General features: G+C 48.4%; 1 protein-coding gene across 1 annotated transcript; it reads left to right on the top strand.

Annotated features, from left to right (window-relative positions):
• The first annotated feature begins 13 nt into the window (after positions 1-13).
• polr3c (polymerase (RNA) III (DNA directed) polypeptide C) lies at positions 14-17140 on the top strand. Its single transcript, XM_059642927.1, has 15 exons — positions 14-115; positions 678-857; positions 1195-1450; positions 2042-2227; positions 7916-7998; positions 9240-9344; positions 9884-9976; positions 11160-11240; positions 11607-11658; positions 12704-12764; positions 13237-13387; positions 13852-13953; positions 14499-14548; positions 16082-16231; positions 16842-17140. The coding sequence occupies exons 2-15, from the start codon at positions 711-713 to the stop codon at positions 16939-16941; spliced, it is 1617 nt and encodes a 538-aa protein (XP_059498910.1). The 5' UTR covers positions 14-115; positions 678-710; the 3' UTR covers positions 16942-17140.
• Positions 17141-17674: the final 534 nt, after the last annotated feature.

Below are 17674 nucleotides of genomic sequence, written 5' to 3'. Positions count from 1 at the left end.
GGAACCAAAGTATCCGGAACATAAAGACCATCACTACCGGAAAGGGACCGTGAGGAAGTGGGGGCTTTGGTCCCAGGAGGGAAATAGAAGGAGGGAGAGCACTTCGTAGATTGCAGTGAGTTTTAGCTTTAGTAAAGCTTCGGCTACACGATGTCCCCTCACCCCCCGTCCCCCCATCAAACACTCCCAGGGACAGGGACAGCACGGGGTTAGATGCAGAGTAAAGCTCCCTCTACACTGTCCCCCATCAAACACCCCTAGGGACAGGGACAGCACGGGGTTAGATGCAGAGTGAAGCTCCCTCCATCCTGTTCCTGTCGGCTGTCTGAATGTCACTAGCCCACTTCGTATGAAAATACTGTGATGCTGGGAGTCTGCAATGAAAACAGTGAAGTGTTGGAGAAACTCAGCAGCTCCACCGGTAACTGTGGAGACAGAGAAGCAGAGTCACTGTTTCCAGTCCCCTTCAGAACCTGTCAGATTCAGACTGACAGCTTTAACTCTGCTTCTCTCTGCCAGGCACTGCCGGAATTTCTGAGTTTCTGCTGCACTGTCTGTTCCTGTTCCCTTCACATTTTTTCCTGCTGTTTTCTTTTCCTCAGACTGAAGGTATTGTTTTAGCAGTCTCTGACTTCGAAGTTGTTACTGAATTAGTAGTGATTCATGTGGTTTTGCAGGACGGACTCTGATGAGATTGAACCTAATCAGGAATGACACACGTTGAGTCACAGATCTGCTCCTGCTTGCTCCAGGCACACTACGGTGAAATTGTAGCCAAAGTTGGCACCCACCTAATTCGCACAGGATGCCAGCCTCTCCGGCTAATTGCCAAAGATACTGAAACGCCGATTGATCAGGTGTGTGTTTGTGTGGGGTCGGGGGTGGCGGGTGGGTGCTGGTAGAGAGGGGGTGTGGTGGTGCAGTTTGCTGCTAAGGGCTGATGGGAGTTGAAGGAATGGCACCAATCTGAGATAGCTGATCAGACTCTTCCATAGCTAAGAGAAAAGCTTACTATAGCTGGCCACATAAATTTCCAGACTCTGTGTGTGCCATTGACAGGATGAGGAGTGGGACATGGTGAGATCACAGCATGGCTGGAAACTGGGCCTTGGCTAGCAGACGGGTGTCAGTGGTACATGTAGAGGGGAAAGTTTGGTGTACAGGGACCTTGACTGTCGTACTGCAATGTTCCAGGTTAAGAAAGCTCTCTGCGTCTTGATCCACCACAACTTTGCTTCCTATCATGTGCACAAGAGGGGCTTTGTAGAGTATGAAGTGCACTGTGCACACATCATTCGCATCCTGCGATACCCACGCTATATCTACTCAGCTAAGACACTGTACGGAGACACAGGGGAGCTGATTGTGGAGGAACTGCTGCAGAATGGCAAGATGACAATGAGTGCAGTTGTGAAGAAAGTGGCCGACAGGCTGAGAGAAACAATGGAAGGTGAGAGTGCATGAAGGAAGAGATGGAGGCTGCAACTAGCATTCGAATGTAGAGGAGGGGAGGGGAGGGGAAAGAGGATCCTGGCAGGGAGTATATGTGAGTTTGTGACGAAGGAAAGATCAGTAGCAAAGACTATACTGGGATCAGGGTGGGGGTTGCATGTGTACAGACTGAGGGGATGTGTAAGAGGGGGTCTTGTACAGGGGAGGAGTTGTGTATGGTGGGGGGAGGGGGAGCCACATACGGGATGGTGGGAGGAGGTGGTGTGTGTGGTGGGGGCCTGCATACTGTGGGGATGAGGGAGCCCACGTGTGGAGGGGAGGGGGAGTCGTGTACGCTGGGCCTGGGGGGGGAGGGGGAGTTGTGTACGGTGGACAGGGGGTGAGGGGAGGGGAAGTTGCGGACGGTGGGGTTGTGTGGGGGAGGCCGAGTCATGTATGCTGGGGCTGGGAGGGGGGAGGGGGAGTTGTGTACGGTAGGCAGGGGGTGAGGGGGTGGGGTTGTTATTGTTCTGAATGGTGAGCACAGTCTTACTGGCTAATGCTTCATCTGGGTAGTGTTTCTCACGTCCTTGGCTCTTCCTCTGCACAGACAGTAAAACCGGGGAACACAGTGAGACCTCGAATACCTTCATCCGATTGGTGCAGACCCACTTCCTGCAGAAATGTGCCCTGGTCTCTGAGTGTGTGGTTGCTGAAGGCTTGCAGCCCCCTCATGCTCCAACACTGGTCACTGATGAGAAAGAGATGTACACTGTGCCCCATCTCAGTGTTGTTGGTAAGGTGTCACAAACCTGCTCTCTGCTTTCATTCAAGGCTTGTCCAAAGCTGGGAAGCTTTTCCTTCATCAAAAACAGAAATTGCTTGAGAAACCCAATAGGCCTGGCGCCATCTGTGAGGAGAAAGCAGAGTCAGCGCTTGGGGTCCAGTGAACCTTCCTCCGAACCGATAGTAACTGGGAGCAGGTGGTCTGTATGCTGAAGATGGGGGAATGGGGTGGTAGAGTAAGAGAAGGAGTGAGAGGATTGGTGGAGATGGAGCTCTGAGGGACAACGAGATGGCTGATAGTAAACTAGAGAGAAAGAAAAGCTGATAACTGGGTGAGTGATAAGTGAATGAAAATGTTGGCTCTGCTAAAAGCAGCCTTTGCCATGATAGGTCCTGGGGTGTGGGATTTGCTAAAGGACATAGAAACTTATTGAACTCAGTATTGAGTCCTACAGGGTCCCTAAGCAGAAAATGAGGTGTTCTACTTCCAGCTTGTGCTGAGCTTTGCTGGAGCACTGCAGCAAGCCTGACACAGAGATTTCGGCCAGGGAACATGGCAGGGTGGGGAAGCTCAGGGTCACTTTTACAAACAGAATGGAAGACCTCATTGTGAGCAGTGAATACAGTTGACTAGATTGAATGAAGTGCAGTAAATCGCTGCAAGATGTGCCGAGGACTTTGGATAGTGAGAAGCGAGGAAGGAAGCAGATGAGTGTTGCACCTTCTGTGATTGGAGGGGAAGGTGCTGTGGCAGTGTGGTGTGGTGTTGTAGGTGGACCAGGGAGTTGTAGAGAGAAAGGTTCCAGCAGAAGGCTGATAAGGCAGCAGAAGGCATGGGAATATGTAGCTGGCTGGAGGCATCCTGCTGGAAATGGAGCCTTTTGGATGTGGATGCTGGTCAGGGACACGCTATCATGAGAAGTTGTTGGCGGATAGGATCAGGGTAAACCCTAAGGCTTTCTATAGGTATTTAAGGAATAAAAGAATGACGAAAGTAAGATTAGGCCCAATCAAGGATAGCAGTGGTAAGTTGTGTGTGGAGTCAGATGAGATGGGGAAGCACTAAATGAATATTTTTCAACAGTATTCACTCTAGAAAACGACAATGTTGTCGAGGAGAATACTGAGATACAAGCTACTAGACTAGGTGGGATTGAGGTTCACAAGGAAAAGGTATTAGAAATCCTACAGAGGGTGAAGATAGATAAGTCCCCTGGGCCGGATGGAATTTATCCTAGGATCCTCTGAGAAGCCAGGGAGGAGATTGCCGAGCCTTTGGCATTGATCTTTAACTCGTCATTGTCTACAGGAATAGTGCCAGATGACTGGAGGAGAGCAAATGTGGTTCCCCTGTTCAAAAAGGGGAGTAGAGACAACCCTGGTAATTATAGACCAGTGAGCCTTACCTCAGTTGTTGGTAAAGTGTTGGAAAAGGTTATAAGGGATAGGATTTATAATAATCTAGAAAAGAATAAATTGATTAGGGATAGTCAGCACGGTTTTGTGAAGGGGAGGTCGTGCCTCACAAACCTTATTGAGTTCTTTGAGAAGGTCACCAAACAGGTAGATGAGAGTAAACCCGTTGATGTGGTGTATATGGATTTCAGCAAGGCGTTCGATAAGGTTCCCCACAGTAGGCTATTGTACAAAATGCGGAGGAATGGGATTGTGGGAGATATAGCAGTTTGGATCGGAAATTGGCTTGCTGAAAGAAGACAGAGGGTGGTAGTTGATGGGAAATGTTCATCCTGGAGACCAGTTACTAGTGGTGTACCGCAAGGGTCGGTGTTGGGTCCACTGCTGTTTGTCATTTTTATAAATGACCTGGATGAGGGCGTAGAAGGATGGGTTAGTAAATTTGCAGACGATACTAAGGTCGGTGGAGTTGTGGATAGTGACGAAGGATGCTGTAGGTTGCAGAGAGACATAGATATGCTGCAGAGCTGGTCTGAGATGTGGCAAATGGAGTTTAATGCAGACAAGTGTGAGGTGATGCACTTTGGGAGGAGTAACCGGAAGGCAAAGTACTGGGCTAATGGTAAGATTCTTGGTAGTGTAGATGAGCAGAGCGATCTCGGTGTCCATGTACACAGATCCTTGAAAGTTGCCACCCAGGTTGACATGGCTGTTAAGAAGGCATACAGTGTTTTAGCTTTTATTAATAGAGGGATCGAGTTCCTGAACCAAGAGGTTATGCTGCAGCTGTACAAAACTCTGGTGCGGCCGCTCTTGGAGTATTGCGTACAGTTCTGGTCACCGCATTATAAGAAGGATGTGGAAGCTTTGGAAAGAGTGCAGAGGAGATTTACAGGATGTTGCCTGGTATGGAGGGAAGGTCTTACGAGGAAAGTCTGAGGGACTTGAGGCTGTTTTCATTAGAGAGAAGAAGGTTGAGAGGAGACTTAATTTAAACATATAAAATAATCAGAGGGTTAGATAGGGTGGATAGGGAGAGCCTTTTTCCTAGGATGGTGACGGTGAGCATGAGGTGGCATAGCTTTAAATTGAGGGGTGAAAGATATAGGACAGATGTCAGAGGTAGTTTCTTTACTCAGAGAGTAGTAAGGGAATGGAGGCTTTGCCTGCAACGGTAGTAGATTCGCCAACTTTAGGTACATTTAAGTCGTCGTTGGACAAGCATATGGACGTACATGGAATAGTGTAGGTTAGATGGTCTTGAGATCGGTATGACAAGTCGGCACAACATCAAGGGCTTGTACTGTGCTGTAATGTTCTATGTTCCATGTTCTATCATTGTTATGGGAGGGAAGAGAAGGGGCGAGGGTAGAAATGCGGCAAAAGGCCCTGTCAATCACAATGGTTTTTCCTCTGGCTGTGTGCACATCCTCAGCAAACCTGCATCCTCTCAAGAGCTTTGAGTTATCACCTGGTTTTCTGAGGGAATGCTCTGTGATCTGAAGCCAGTTACTACCTGACTCACTCTATCAGCCGTGAAGGGAACGGGAGACAGTTTGTGGAGCTTAGCACCTTAATTCTGGAGCCATTGCCAGAAACAGGTCAGTGTTTCAGTTAATGAATGACTTACTCCCCTAGACTCCAGGACTCAGCCCCATGCACGCTCTGCTCGTCAATAACTTGGGGCTGAACTTGAATGTCACTTCAAACACACACTTTTTAATCAAAATGGACAGTGAAGTTGGTGATTCGGAGACTAGGGTGCTGAACCTTAAAAGAGGAAACTGCAAGGATATGAGGCATGATTTGGCCTTGATAGACTGCAGAGAGTGACTTAAAGGGATGACATTGGATTGACAATGGCAAACATTCAAAGAATGGATGGGGGACTGTAACAACTGTTTATTCCTGTCTTGCACAAAAGCAAAATGGGTAATATGGCTTACAGAGGAAATGAGAGATAGTATCTGATCCAAGGAAGAAGCATACAGATTGACCAAGAAAAATAATAAATCTGAGGATTGGGAGCAGTTCAGAATTCCGCAAAGAAGTGCCAAGGGATTGATTAAGAAGGGCAAATGGAGTACGACAGTAACTTTGCAGGAAAGATAAAGACTGATGCTAAGAGTTTCTACAGGTACATGAAGTGAAAGAGATCAGTAAAGACTAATGTAGGTCCCCTGCAGACAGAAACGGGGGATGTATAATAGGGGACACTGAAATAGCTGAGGAACTGAATACATACTTTGGTTGTGTCTTCACAAACGAGGACACAAATCAGATACCAGAATTGTTGGAGGATGCAAGATTTAGTTAGAGGGAAGAACTGAGGGAGATCAACATAAGTAAAGAAATGGTGCCGGGAAAATTGATGGGATTGAGAGTGGATAAATCCTCAGGGCCAGATAATCTGCATCCCAGAGTACTTACAGAAGCAGCTCTGGAAATAGTCGATGCATTGGTGATCATCTTCCAGGAGCCTGGAACAGTCCCTGCAGATTGGAGGATGGCTCATGTCACTCCAATATTCAAAAAGGGAAATAGAGAGAAAGTGGAATTATAGACCAGTGAGCCTAACATCGGTAGTAGGGAAAATTCTCAAATCCATTCTCAAGCATTTTATAGCAAAGCATTTAGAAAGCCGTGGCAGGATCAGACAGAGTCAGCATGAATTTATGATGGGAAAACATGCCTAACAAATCTGTTGGAATTCTATGGAGAGGTAACTCGTGGAGTTGACAAGGGGGAGCCAGTCGATGTATATTTGGACTTTCAGAAAACATTTGACAAAATCTTGCACAAGAGATTACTGTGTGAGATTAAAGCGCATGGGATTGGGGGAAGTGTACTGTGACGGGTAGGAAACTGGTCGGCAGAGAGGAAGCAAAGAATAGGAATTAATGGGTCCTTTTCGAATTGGCAGGAATAGTGAGTGCCACAGGGATCAGTGCCGGGACCCCAGCTATTCACAATGTATATTCATGATTTGGATTGAACAGAATGTAACATCTCCAAGTTGGCAGAAGATACCAGGTTGGGTGGGAGGGTGAGCTGTGATGAAGATGTAGAGATCCTCCAGCATGATCAGGACAGGTTAGGTGAGTGGGAAAATCAATGGCAGATAAATCTGGATAAATATGAGGTTATTCACTTTGGAAGAAAAAAGAAGGCAGATTGTGGCCTGAATGGCTGTAAATTGGGAGAGGGGAGTGTGCAGTGGGACCTGGGTGTCCTTGTGCACCAGTCGCTGAAGGTAAGCATGCAGATGCAGCAGGTGGTAAAGAAGGCGAATGGTATATTGGCCTTCACTGGGAGAGGGTTCGAGTACAGGAGCTGGGATGTGTTCGTGCAGTTATACAGGGCCTTGGTGAGACCACACCTGGAATATTGTGTGTAGTTTTGGTCTCCTGTTCCCAGGAAGGAAGCTCCTGCTCTCGAGAAAGTGTAGTGAAGGTTTACCAGGCTGATTCCAGGGATGGCAGGATTGACGTAGAAGGAGAGATTGACTAGTTTGGGATTGTTTTTGCTGGAGTTCAGACAAATGAGGGAGGATCTCATAGAGACTTAATAAAATTCTAACAGGGCTGGAGACGGTAGATACAGGGAGGATGTTCCCACTGGTGGTGTGTCCAGAACCAGGGGTCACAGTGTGAGGATTTGGGGTAGACCATTTAGGATGGAGATGAGGAGACATTTCTTCATCCAGAGAGTGGTGAGCCTGTGGAATTCATTATCACAGGAAGTAGTTGATGCCAAAACATTGAATGTATTCAAGAGGCAACTAGATACAGTGCTTGGGGCGAATGGGTTCAAAGGTTAAGGGGAGAAAGCGGGATTAGGTCATTGAGTTGTACCATCAGCTATGATCATGAAGGACGGTGGAGCAGGCTTGAACAGCTGAATGGCCTCCTGCTCCTGTGTTTCCATGTTATTTGCACCCGTTTAGCCCTGATGGCCTCCCAGTTACTGGTCATGCTCCAGTCCATTGAAAATTGCCTTGAAGAAACTCCTGAAGCATTCTCCAGTCCTGCCTGGGCAACGTACACCTGTTTGGCCAGGGACCCTTGTGGGATCCATTTGTGCTCCCCACCTCCCCCATCCTAAATGGGCAGCTGCTGCCTTTTGAGACTCTGTCCCCATTCGGTCTCTTCTCACCACAACACCTTCCACCGAACCCCATCCTTCCCCATTGCTCCCCAATCCATGCTTCCGCACCACAATACATCCCACCTTTCTGTTGCCAGCTGATGACTTTTGGATCTACTGTCTCTCTCACACCCAGCTCTGGGGAAACGCAGGCGAATGTCTGAGGATGGGGCTGAGCCTAAATCCAAACGGTCAAAGCGAGAGCTGTCAGACCAGGAGGTGAGTCTGTTGTATGTTTGATCGCCCAGAATGAACAGAATCAGCTACTGACCCAACAGTCAGCCATAGAATCAAATCAGAACCTGCTCCATACCAGTGTCTCTCCGCACTGGGGCCCCTCCGTGATGACGCTGCTCCGTACCAGTGTCTCTCCGCACTGGGGCCCCTCCGTGATGACGCTGCTCCGTACCAGTGTCTCTCCGCACTGGGGCCCCTCCGTGATGACGCTGCTCCGTACCAGTGTCTTTCTGCACTGGGGCCCCTCCGTGATGACGCTGCTCCGTACCAGTGTCTCTCCGCACTGGGGCCCCTCTGTGATGACGCTGCTCCGTACCAGTGTCTCTCCGCACTGGGGCCCCTCTGTGATGATGCTGCTCCGTACCAGTGTCTCTCCACACTGGGGCCCCTCCGTGATGACGCTGCTCCGTACCAGTGTCTCTCTGCACTGGGGCCCCTCTGTGATGACGCTGCTCCGTACCAGTGTCTCTCCGCACTGGGGCCCCTCCGTGATGACGCTGCTCCGTACCAGTGTCTCTCCGCACTGGGGCCCCTCCGTGATGACGCTGCTCCGTACCAGTGTCTCTCCGCACTGGGGCCCCTCCGTGATGACGCTGCTCCGTACCAGTGTCTCTCCGCACTGGGGCCCCTCCGTGATGACGCTGCTCCGTACCAGTGTCTTTCTGCACTGGGGCCCCTCCGTGATGACGCTGCTCCGTACCAGTGTCTCTCCGCACTGGGGCCCCTCCGTGATGATGCTGCTCCGTACCAGTGTCTCTCCGCACTGGGGCCCCTCCGTGATGATGCTGCTCCGTACCAGTGTCTTTCTGTACTGGGGCCCCTTCGTGATGATGCTGTTCCGTACCAGTGCCTATCTGCACTGGGGCCCCTCTATCACTGGGGCCACTCTATGTGGTGCTCCTCCATGTATAACCCCCTCCTCATTGGAGACTACTATGTGCTGGGCTCCCCTCTCGGGCCAGGGTGCCCTCTCCCCACCACCTTGGCCAGCCAGCTCGCCCCTGCCCCTCTGCGCGCTGGGACTCCTCTCTGGGCCAGGGCCCTTGGTGTAAATTCTGCTCGGTTCCAGCTTCTCAACAATGCAGCAACTCTGGGGACAAAGCGAAGCTGGAAATGTGCCAAGGAAGTTTCTCACTCACTGTCCTGTAGTTTGTCTTTCTAGACCAGGACCCTGCTACTGGCTGCTCTTTCACTGCCTGTTGTTTGGTCTTGCTTCCCCACAGCTCCCCCCAGATGATGGCATTTACTGGCAGGTAAATTTCGAGCGGTTTCACCAACACTTCCGGGATCAAGCGATCGTGGCTGCAGTCAACAGCAAACTCGACCAGGTTTGTGGGGAGAGAACTTCTCTCTGCCTTCGCGGGCTTGGTTGGGGAAGCAATCTCACTTTCATTGCTTGGTAGTGTGTGTGAGAGACCGTGGCTGTGTCAACTTATGGGGTTTTAAAGGGATCTGGGTGAGTGTGAGTGAGGAAGGTGGGGGTTGAATAGGAAGGTTGGTGGGGCCTGCATACCGATAGCTGATAACCATGTCCTCCCTATCGATGTAACCTCTTCCAACCCCTACACACCCTCCCCATCTCTGTCACCCCCTCCAGCCCCTCCACCCCCTCCCTATCTCTTTCACCTCCTCCATCCCCCTACACCCCCTCCCTATCTCTGTCACCTCCTCCAACTCTTACACCCCCTCCCTATCTCTGTCATCTCCTTCAGCCCTCTATACCCCTTCCCTATCTCCATGTGCTGGGTCTTGTCAGGATATTAACTGCAGGAGCAGCACAGTGAAGAATATCCCTGCTGGAGACAGCAATGCTGACTGGGGGATGAGGAGAGGGAAGTAATTGCTATGGTAATTTTACTCCTTGCAGACCAGCAGTGAGATTGTACGGACAATGCTGAGAATGAGCGAGGTGACCACATCCTCCAGCTCCTCCCACACACAGCCGCTGTCTTCCAATGAGGTAAGAAGTCTGACTCACTGCTGATGCCCGTGGGACAGAGTCGGCAGTCTCACACAATCCTAACAGATGCTACAGGGAATGTGGACGTCACTGGTTGGGCTGGTATTTGTTGCTCCTCCCTAGTTGTCCCTCGAGAAGTTGGTGATGAGCTGCTTTCATGAACCACTGCAGTCCATGTGCTATAGGTAGAACCCATAATGCTTATAGGGAGGAAGTTCAAAGATTTTGGCGTAGTGACACTGAAAGAATGGTGATTTGTTTCCAAGTCAGGATGGTGTGTGTCAGGGAACTTTCAGGGGATGGTATTCCCATGTACCTTGATCTTACAGATGGGAGAGATTGAGAGTTTGGAAGGTGCTGTCTAAGAAATCTTGGTGAATTTCTGCAGTACATCTTGTAGATAGTACACACTGCTGCTGCTGAGGGAGTGGGTTGTTTGCAGATGTGGTGCCAATCAAGCGGGTTCCTTTGCCCTGGATGGTGTCGACCTCCTTGAATGTTGTTGGAGTTGCACCCATTCAGGCAAATGGGGAATATTCCATCACACTCCTGACATGTTTAAGAGCATTTAAATGGTCATTGGATAAACATTTGGATAATAATGGAATTGTGTAGGTTAGATGGGCTTCAGTTTGGTTTCACAGGACGGTGCAACATCGAGGGCCGAAGGGCCTGTACTGTGCAGTAGTGTTCTATGTTCTATGGACCTTGTAGATGGTGGGCAGGCTCTGGAGAGTCAGGAGGTGAGTTACTTGCTGCAGGATTACTAGCTTCTGAGCTGCTGTTGTAGCCGCTGTGTTTATGCGGTGAGTCCAGCTGAATTTCTGGTGGGTGGTAATTCCTCACCCTAGCAGGATGTTGGTAGTAAGGGATTCATGGTAACATGGTAATTCACGTTAACACCATTGAGTGCCAAGGGCCGGTGTTTAGATTCTCGCCGCTTGGAGATGGTTGTTGCCTGGTACTTGTGTGACGCCAGTGTTAGCAGGATTGTTGGAGGGTGTATAGAGCAGCTTGATGGCTGGGAAGAGTCCTGTTGGACAGTGTGGTCAGATTTATTACTCTGTGTACATACCTACTGTCCCCATCGAACTCTCCCAACAGAGCAACAGCACAAGGTTAGGTCCAGAGTACCCATCTCACTGTGCTTATATTTTGAAGAATTTATTCTTTTGACTGACAGATATTCCGGGCTTTTCCTCCTGGCTACAACCTGTCGAAACCGGTGCTGGACCAGTACCTGACCCTCCTCAGTGATGACCCGGTGAGTGTGTCAGTTCTCGAACTCCCCCTTTGGTGTTGGAGTGGAACCTGGGGGATTGAGGGGATGAAGATGGAGAGCAGGAATGTTGGAATGTGACTGGGGTGCAAGATTTTGGACAATGAAGAGGGTGTTGGTGGAGGAGGGGGTCATTGGTGTGTGACCTGAATTGGCAGGGAAGAGATGGTGTTGGTGTATGTCTGGGGTGAGCAAGATGAGAGAGTGGCCCCTATATCATCCCCTTTACTCACACACTCCTGGGCTGTATGTGCTGGAGTTATCCTCACGCTCACTTCCTCTCCTACAACCTGAGTTTCTGTGGGCGCTTTTGGGATTGGTTCTAACAAAAGCATTTTGCCTGTGTTTCAGATGGAGTTTGTCGGTAAATCAGGCGATAGTGGTGGTGGGATGTTTGTCATCAGTATCCTTTGGGTGATGTGTAGCTCCCTCTCTTCACAATGAACACAGACAGCTTCTTGCAAACTTCACATGCAGTCAACTTATCAGACGTCAGGCATTGTTGGAATTCCTGAATTTCTAAACCACCAAAAATAACATCCAAGAAGATGTACAGATATCTCCCTGAGAGAGAGAGGAAACCGAGCGACACCAGTCAGTGTACAGTTATCTCCCTGAGAGAGAGGGGACTGAGAGACACCAGTCAGTGTACAGATATCTCCCTGAGAGAGAGGGGGGTACTGAGAGACACCAGTCAGTGTACAAATATCTCCCTGAGAGAGAGAGAGGACTGAGAGACACCAGTCAGTGTACAGATATCTCCCTGAGAGAGAGAGAGAGAGAGAGAGAGAGAGAGAGAGAGAGAGAGAGAGAGGGACTGAGAGACACCAGTCAGTGTACAGATATCTCCCTGTGAGAGAGAGGAAACCGAGAGACACCAGTCAGTGTACAGTTATCTTTCTGAGAGAGGGGGGACTGAGAAACACCAGTCAGTGTACAGTTATCTCTCTGAGAGAGAGAGAGGGGGGACTGAGAAACACCAGTCAGTGTACAGATATCTCCCTGAGAGAGAGGGGGGGACTGAGAGACACCAGTCAGTGTACAGATATCTCCCTGAGAAAGAGAGAGAGAGAGGGGACTGAGAGACACCAGTCAGTGTATAGATATCTCTCTGTGTGAGAGAGGGAGAGAGAGAGAGAGGGGGGGAGCCTGAGAGACACAGTCAGTGTACAGACATCTCTCTGTGAGAGAGAGTGGGGGGGAGGGCACTGAGAGACACCAGTCAGTGTACAGATATCTCTCTGAGAGAGAGAGAAGGGGGGAGCCCAAGAGACACAGTCAGTGTACAGATATCTCTCTCAGAGAGAGTGAGAGAGAGGGGGTACTGAGAGACACCAGTGAGTGTGCTCCCTAAAAAAGAGAAAGGAGTTCTGTCTTGATTTCCTGGAGGTATGTTGACAATCTGTGCTGCCTCTATTTGTTGTGTAGATGCCTTAACAGGATCACTGACCTTCACCGTGCCCTTGCTTCACTTGCACGAGCCACAGTGGAGTCTGTCGTACAGGAAAGGTAAGTGGGTTCCTAACAGGCCATTCAGCCTGTAACAGCTATTTGTCCTTATCCATGTATCCTGCACTAGCTGTAAGGGTAGAGGCAGCAAACACAGGAGGATATGAGCTGATTATTTAAATGATGACTGACAAAGGGCACCAATGTGGTCCTGAGCTATAGTGGCAATTGGAAAACTACTGTAGACCCAGAATGAGAAACGGCCTCCTGTGTGGTAATTCTGTCTCTGAGCTTTGAACCGTACAGTGATCATCAGCTGAAGCCGATGTGGTATATCTCGATCTGCAATGATTAGGTAGAGAGGCAAACTCTGAAAGGTACTGAGCAATGTGCTGCCTTGTTAATATGATGCTATTTGATCGGTATATTGTAACAAGCCACAGTTTGTCTGCAGCACCATTAAATGTTGTGGTTCAATGTGATTCCATATTTAAAATGGACTGGAGTTGCACTCTCTATGTCCTCCTCTCAGGTTTGGGTCACGATCAGCTCGGATTTTCCGACTACTTTTCCGCAAACGACACTTGGAGCAGAAACAAGTTGAAGATTTTGCAATGATTCCTGCTAAAGAGGCGAAGGAGATGATGTATCGAATGCTATCAGAGAACTATATCTCCCTTCAGGTATGGAATCCTCTCGATTACCCGTTGCCTTCACTATACTTCATCCACCTTCTGCATGGTCCTTCTGTCTCTCCTGTCCTTCCTGTAATGCTCCCGTCCTCCTGTCCATAACCATCTGTTCCTGCCCCAATCATCACACCCCACCTTTCATTATCTTCCCTACCCCTCTTTCACCATCATCCCCCTCTCTCCCCTCAATCCTCTCTCCCTCCTGCTCCCTGGCCCTCTAACCTCCAAACCCTGCTCTGTGCCCCTTCCTAACTGTCTACCCTGACACCCTCTCTCTGTCTCTCTACACCATTCGCCAACGTCCCTGGTTCCCTCTCTGTCTGTCCACCCACAGTCTCTTTGGCTTTGATCCCAGGCTAGGATCTGACCCTCCCTGACTGCCTTTGTCTCTCACTGCTCAGGAGTGAACAGATTCATTTCCAATTTTGATTCAGTCTCATGCTTTTATTTTTCAGGAAATTCCTAAAACACCGGATCATGCCCCCTCCAGAACCTTCTATCTGTATACGGTCAATTTACTGCCAACAGCTCGCATGATTCTACAGCGGTGTTACAAGGTAACCGTAACAACACATCTATAATCTCTACATAGTTAGATTCCAGTCTATAACTCTCCCCTAGGTATCTGTTATTTTGTATATTATCCATTGAACTTCTCAATTAAATTCCAGTCTGTAACTACTTTCAGGTACCTGTTATTCCAAATAGAAACCACACCCCCCACCGAACCCAGTCTGTAACTTACTGTTGCATATCTCTAATTTAAATAAAACTTCACACCACCCTAACCCTCTGATCAGATTCCAGCCTGTAACTGCTTTCTTTCCTGTGTAGTTTTGATTTTACCTTTCAGTTAGCTGCTGTTATAAGTTTACTAAAGGGTTAAAAGTTTGTGCTGTATGTGTCTGTGGTCTCTGAATGATCATGGTATTGTTCGAGCTTTGTCTGGCATCTAATCTCAGCTCCCTACCCCACTTCCTCCTTATCCCTCACGTTCAGCTGCGGGTCATTCCACAAGTTAGTGTGGTGTGATGAAATCCACAGGCAAAGATACAAGCTGACTCTTGGAAAATCACTTGGTATGTTTTACAATTTATTTCAGACTGTGGTCAATCTGATCAATCGTCGAGAGTACGAAACCCGAGAGAACAAGTGAGTGAGGATCAGCGAATTATGCCTGAGGTTCGGTATGCTGGGGACTATGTGTTTCTGAGGCTGGGATCAGCAAGTTCAGGAGCTATCGAATGTTGGTGACTAGGCTGGCTCACAGGCCTTGCTGGGGGTTTGAGTGTGATGGAGGACATGGAGAACATCCTGGTTGCAGTTTTGAAGGACTTCAGGTAGTACTAAGGAGAGGCGGCACGGTGGCTCAGTGGTTAGCACTGCTACCTCACGGCACCATGGACCCGGGTTCAGTTCCAGACTTGGGTGACTGTGTGGAGTTTCCTTTGGGTGCTCCGGTTTCCTCCCACAGTCAAAACATGTGCAAGTTAGATGGTTTGGCCATGCTAAATTGTCAGTTGTGTTCAGGGATGTGCAGGTCAGGTGTGTAATGGAAATGGAATAGGGTAGGGGGATGAGACTGGGTGGGATGCTCTTCAAGAGGTCTCTGTGGATTTGTTGGGCTGAATAGCCTGTTTTCACACTGTGGGGATTCTATGAGAGCTTCACTTGAGACTTAATGTGATCAAGGGAGGCTTCACCTCCATTTTGATAGTGCCCGGAGTTTTCGGTAGCTAGTTTATTGCTTTATTGTGTCCGTTTTGGGAAAGATTTCGAAGCTAGAGAAACTGGAAAGAAAAACTAGAAAATGGGGCCTTTGAACATTTGGATGGTACAAGACACAAGTGAGCCTCCAGCCCAACTAATCGTACTATGTACCCATCACTCAGTATTTGAATCACATTTACCTGCCTCATTAGGCTGGCACAGCTGCCTCTCAGTGCCAGGTATCCGGTTTGATTCCAGTCTTAGGTGACTCTGTGGAGTTTGCATGTTCTTCCTGCGTCTGTGTGGGGTTCACTGGATGCTCTGGTTTTCTCCCACAGTCCAAAGATGTGCAAGTTAGGTGGATTTGCTGTGCTAAATTGGCCCACAGTGTCCAGGACATTGGAGACAGATAACCAAAATTTCACTCCAAAAGGTTAATTTTAAGCAGCAAGTTAAATCAGTGTTTCCTGGAGGGATTTACAAAGCTAAGGGACCCTGGCACCAAAGCTGGAGAGATGGAATCCGTTCAAGAGGCAAGAAGTGGAGGAGCACAGAGACAGGGAGGTCATAGAGGTATTTAAATACAAAAACAAGAATAGTAAAATTGAGATGTTACTTAATTGGGGCTCAGTATCAGTAAGTGATTCCACAGAGTTATGGGTGAACAGACCATGTTAGAAATTGGGATCATGCAGTAAAGCTGTGGATGAGAGGCCAGCCAGGAGTGTACTGGAGTAGTCATGTAGAGGAGTTAAATGGATTGCAATGAGGCCTTCAGCAGCTGTTGAGCTGAAACGAGAAAGTCAGATGGTTTCACAAGAGGTAATTACTTCTCGATCATTTTGACTCCAAAGCTGTGAATAGTTTGTATTGTTGTCAATGAATTGGACAGAACTGAGTAGATGGGCTGTCTGGTATTTGTGGACTGTCTCTTGTCTGTTTTGTAATTCATGTGAGTCCCTGTTCTCCTTTCAGGCGGCTGCTGGAGAAGTCACAGAGAATTGAAGCCATCATGGCATCAATGCAGGCGACTGGTGCAGAGGAGCAGCAGCTCCAGGAGATCGAGGAAATGATCACAGCTCCTGAGCAACAGCAGCTGGAGACACTAAAGCACAACGTCAACATGTGAGTGGCCACTGCTACTGTGGGACAGGACAGGGCTGTGAGCTACAGGCCGTCCGGTCTCAACCTGGGCTTGCTGCACCTTCACAGCCAAAGGCAGTGTGAATCCAACTGGGTAAGGTGTTGATTTCACTGACCTTCACACCAAATACCACCACAGACTGACAAGACAACTGATTTGGGATGCAGTGCTCTGATAGGGCAGTGAAAGCAGATTTGATGATAATGCTGCAAAACGAAATTGGATTCATGCAGGGAGGAAGAACAGTAGGCGACCGCTATTATTCGATATCCTCATCAAAGAGCCAGCGTAGACATTAGATGGTACAATTTGCACAATCGGAAAAACAGATTCTAGAAATTGGCTCTTTAAGGCTGTTGTGGTGGAGTGGTAATGTCTCTGCCTCTAGATCAAGAACCATCTATTTCAGAAGTGTTTTAGCATCTCCGAACAAGTTGATGAGAAAATATCTCTAAGGCAGTTCCAGGCTGAACAATTTTGATCCCAAACTCTTGGCTTTTCTGCAGCCAGCACTGGTAGACATTTCCTAAGAAACAGTTCGGCCTCTTAAGATTGAAATGGAATCCTGACTTTATCTATGCTCTTTTCCAGGCTGGATTCAAGTGAGAATCAGGTAGATGAGACCATATTTATCCTGGAATCGTACATAAACACAACTCGGATTGAGAAGGAGGTGCCAAGCAAACGGTGATGAGATCAGCTTGTCAGAGACTAGCTATAGTTCCTCAGTGTCTCACTGAACATGTGGTTATACTGCAGTGAGTTGATAATCTGGCAGTCTGCACATTGGAGAAGACAGTTTTATGAGCTGCCTGTGTAAGTCCCAATGTTTTAGGTTCTTTGTTGTCAAGTTAATTTAATAAACGACACGGTGGTGTCTTTAATGTGAAGCTTTGAGGTGCTTCAGCCAACCAATCAGCAATTACCTCACTAAGGCAGCAAGTGGACAATAAGAGATCACTTTCACTGTCCAGCCATCTGTGTGACCTGATATTTTTGCCCTTTTGGCTGCTGTTTTAACCAGATGTGCACTGAAGCATGTCTGAGGCACAACAGAATAATTGGATAAGGAGATGTTTGCCCCAATCGTTTACCAAGTGGGGATGAGAGCGCTAATTTGGCAATGGATAACATACTCATCTAAACATGTTTGTACGTGATTAATTCCAAATTATTGATCGGATAATCTCTAATGCCAAGGACTTTAACATTACTGCATGTGGAATCTTGCTGAGTAGAAATTGGTTATCTCTCTTACAGTCTCATGAAAAGTGCTTGAAATAGAAGCTGCAGCATTTGTATGAATGAATCTTTATCTCACTGAAGCAGGGTAACTTCAAGGCCTTATTTGGGGTGGGGGTCACTTACTGGGAGGCTGTTTCCCCTTCTGTCTAGAATCCGGAGTCAACCAATTTCTTCACTCC

This window comes from Stegostoma tigrinum, chromosome 47 (assembly GCF_030684315.1).
Source record: "Stegostoma tigrinum isolate sSteTig4 chromosome 47, sSteTig4.hap1, whole genome shotgun sequence".
Taxonomy (NCBI): Eukaryota; Metazoa; Chordata; class Chondrichthyes; order Orectolobiformes; family Stegostomatidae; genus Stegostoma; species Stegostoma tigrinum.
Note: the sequence above shows the minus strand (reverse complement) of the source record. Positions and strands in the feature narration are given on the sequence as shown.